Source organism: Austrofundulus limnaeus, unplaced genomic scaffold (assembly GCF_001266775.1).
Source record: "Austrofundulus limnaeus strain Quisiro unplaced genomic scaffold, Austrofundulus_limnaeus-1.0 Scaffold100, whole genome shotgun sequence".
In the NCBI taxonomy this organism is placed as follows: domain Eukaryota; kingdom Metazoa; phylum Chordata; class Actinopteri; order Cyprinodontiformes; family Rivulidae; genus Austrofundulus; species Austrofundulus limnaeus.
This window is the reverse complement of record NW_013952502.1, coordinates 42,597-45,844: the sequence shown is the minus strand read 5'-3', so window position 1 is coordinate 45,844 and position 3,248 is coordinate 42,597. Positions and strand designations below refer to the sequence as shown.

General features: G+C 38.5%; 2 protein-coding genes across 3 annotated transcripts in view; one reads left to right on the top strand and one right to left on the bottom strand.

Annotated features, from left to right (window-relative positions):
* LOC106520956 (EMILIN-2) overlaps nt 1-1,433 on the top strand; it is a 16,233-nt gene extending 14,800 nt beyond the window's left edge. Inside the window, exons 6-9 of the mRNA XM_014013293.1 lie at nt 103-156; nt 248-298; nt 375-488; nt 686-1,433. Of these exons, the coding sequence (XP_013868747.1) occupies nt 103-156; nt 248-298; nt 375-488; nt 686-1,011 (545 nt within the window). The 3' untranslated portion in view covers nt 1,012-1,433. The remainder of the gene's footprint in view (nt 1-102; nt 157-247; nt 299-374; nt 489-685) is intronic.
* LOC106520957 (phosphatidate phosphatase LPIN2) overlaps nt 1,310-3,248 on the bottom strand; it is a 17,101-nt gene continuing 15,162 nt past the window's right edge. For both annotated transcript variants that reach the window (XM_014013295.1, XM_014013294.1), the window contains exons 19-20: nt 2,500-2,603; nt 1,310-2,405 (exon numbers count right to left, since the gene is read on the bottom strand). In XM_014013295.1, the coding sequence (XP_013868749.1) occupies nt 2,261-2,405; nt 2,500-2,603 (249 nt within the window). In that variant the 3' untranslated portion in view covers nt 1,310-2,260. The remainder of the gene's footprint in view (nt 2,406-2,499; nt 2,604-3,248) is intronic.

Genomic DNA, 3,248 nt, shown 5'->3' with positions numbered 1-3,248 from the left:
CACACACACACACACACACACACACACACACACACACACACACGCACACGCACTGCTGTAAATGTTTCTCAGCAATATTTCATGATTCTTGTATTTTTTCAGCCCCTCCTATCAAATCCAAGGACTTCTTAAAGACCAGCGTACCTCTGATCCCAGGTGATGGTCCTAAAACATTTTTGTAATGCTTCCCAACTGAATTCTTAATTTTAAACAAGGCTGCTGTTTTTGTTTTTTGTTTTTTCATTAGATGGGGGTATGCCTGTGAGACCTCCTCCACAGAAACCCGCCACAGCTACAGGTTTGAGTTTGCTCTTCGTTCAGAGACCAGAACCTGTCCCTGTTCTGATGGCTCATGTTTCCTGTCCTGTGTTCAGGTGASAAGGTGTCGTTCTCCGCCGGCTTAACTCTCCCGCGGTTTCAAGAAGTCGGAATCATTCGATTCAACAAGGTGCTCGTCAATGACGGGGGACATTATGACCCACAAACAGGTAACTTTTACCAATCACTTTAAGTATCAGCTGTTTAAACGTTTTGTTATGTATAAATCTAAAAAAAAGACTTATTTGTGCATCACATTATCCAAAGCAAATCCACTGAGTGAATCTGGAGACATTTAGTCACCAACATTCTAGTTTAAAAAAGCCAAATGTTCGTGTTTGATGAGAATGTGCTCTCTGTGCTGCAGGTATCTTCACTGCTCCCACAGATGGCCGTTACCTGGTGACAGCTGCACTCGCAGCCCAGGGGGGTGAAAAGGTTGAGGCCGTGCTGTCAGTGTCCGATCGCAGCATCCAGAAGCTGGACTCGGCAGGTTTCCTGTCTGAAACCCAGCCACCGCCATCGCAGTGCGGCTGCAGCGGGTCGACGTCGCTGAGTTTGGTCGTTTCAATGAGACGAGGAGACCGAGCAGGACTCGTCCTGACTGCCGGAAAACTCGCTGTTTCAGACTCCCCGCAGATCCTGTCATCGTTTAGTGTCGTGCTTCTGTACGCCAACCCAATGAAACGGTAGCTACTTCGACACTTTACTGTAAATACACCTGAGCTATGAGGTTCACTGTGTTAAATTATGAGAGGAGGGAAGGACAAATGTATTTATGAGCCGTAAACAAGGAAGTGAGTGAAACGGTCTCTAAACATCAAATAGGATTGTCTGCATTGTGAGTAATATATAGCTTTTATTGCAATAATATTAGTTTTTTGTTTTATCTTTTCTTCATATTTTGCTCAAATAATCCACAGAAGTTGATCACATACCTTGATTGCACTGAAACGCAAAAAAAGAAAAAGAAAAAAAAAAGCTTTGCCTGTCATTTTAAAAGCAGCCTTTTTAATAAAACCATTCAACATGACATATTTTCATTGTTCCACATTATATCTACCACCTGTGCAGAGAATATCCRAACAGTTATTAAAGTGATTTGTATCGTTCGAGTCATGAAAAAATCTTTTGTCCTGACAGTTATCCTTTGTGCTTAAACGGCTACAGTAAAATATAAACTGAATTACCACAAAGCAGCAGCAAAATGTCTTCATTCAAAAGTGAAAATGAACTAAAACAAAAAAAAATCTGTGTGCTCTCTTCACACAAAGGTTCCCTTTCATAGAAAGAATGCAGTAAGTTTTAGACATTTGATAATAAACATAAAAACTACAAACATTAAAATCATCAATTTCTTACAAATGAAGTATCTATCACCAGCCTAAACACCATTTCCTGCTTTTTTTGTTGCAGCACCACAGCTTCACAGGACTGTTATAACACATGTGGTCACTTTCTGTGTTTTTGTGTTAATGAAGACATTTCTAGAAATGACTTAAAGATAAATTTGGAACAATGGTGTGTCCACGAGGACAAGGTCTGAGTTGAAATGATAGTTTGGTAAAACTACTTACCAAATAGCAGCAGGATTTACATTTTGCTTTCTTTATCTAGAATACAGTAATGCAGTTTGAACACTTCGCAGCACATTGTTCTCAGCGTGTTAGTGCAATTTTTTTTCTACATTTTGGAGAATTTATAAATGAATACAAACGTAAGGACTTAAAAAAAACTTTAAATTGGCTCTATGATGTCAAATKAAGTATGGAGTTCTACACTGACCAGTTTCCATGCCTTTACTGCTTACATTAATGCTTATCCAACTACTTCTCACATGTGCAGCTGTAAAGAACAACAGATGTTGCCCCTCAGGGTTCTGTATGAACACTAAGGAAAATGACACACGYTTTACGGTTAAATCAGAACATATTTAAGACAGTTACAGCAGCTCCTCGAAGCAAACCTGAGCAATYGGCTGCTTCCAGAAACAGAAGGAGCTGAACTCGGGGCAGCAGAAGGTGGCGTTGTGTTGTGTGTTTCGTAAAGGAAAAACGTGCTCCACCAGCTCACTCAGCCTGCTGTACCTGCCAAATATATTAGAAACAGACACCAGTGGAAACATTTCTCTGAGAGGTAACAAGTGACAGATTAAAGCTCCGGTGACGTTTCATTACTTACGAGGTTTTATTGCCTTTGGCTTGTTCGAGAATCAGCTCCCCCTTAGGATTCACCGTGAATATTCGACACACAGGCACGCCTACTTTTTTGTAGGCAAACACRTCCTAAAAAAACAATAAAGATCCTCCTCATAGACTGTTCATTGGAAAAAAATAGTAACACTTTAGAKCTGGGAACACAAATTGGGATTACATAACTTTAAAAATTCAGCCTAATAAAGAACCAGATTTGAGTTACATTTATTAAGATGGCAACTATAAAATTTTGTTGTGCAAATAATCCAAAGATAAAACTATCTCTCATACTTGTTGATCAGTTCAGTCTATCTTATTAAAGTTAATAAAAGACACTTTTCCACATGTTGAATTTATCATAATTCACTGAATGAGAACAGAACCAGTGCATTTAGATCAACCCATTTAAATGTTAATAAAAAAATGTTTTTCCTCACTCTTATGAAGCAATGCTACAAATAGTATTGAAACAGTTTTTAATTATTTAATTTTAGTTGTACAATATAATCCCTCAGAATAAATAAGTTTAGTAGATGGTTTATAGCAGTGTTTCCCAAAGTTGGGGTCGGGACCCAAAGTGGGGTCCCGAAACATCAAGGTGGGGTCCTGAAAAGATTTTCTGAATTAATTACATTTTTGCCTTAGTTGTTACAAAGGGTTAGTATATCTAAAATGGATAAATGTAGTATAAAAATATTGTTACTATGCCCATGTTTTGTTGACCTGATACAAATG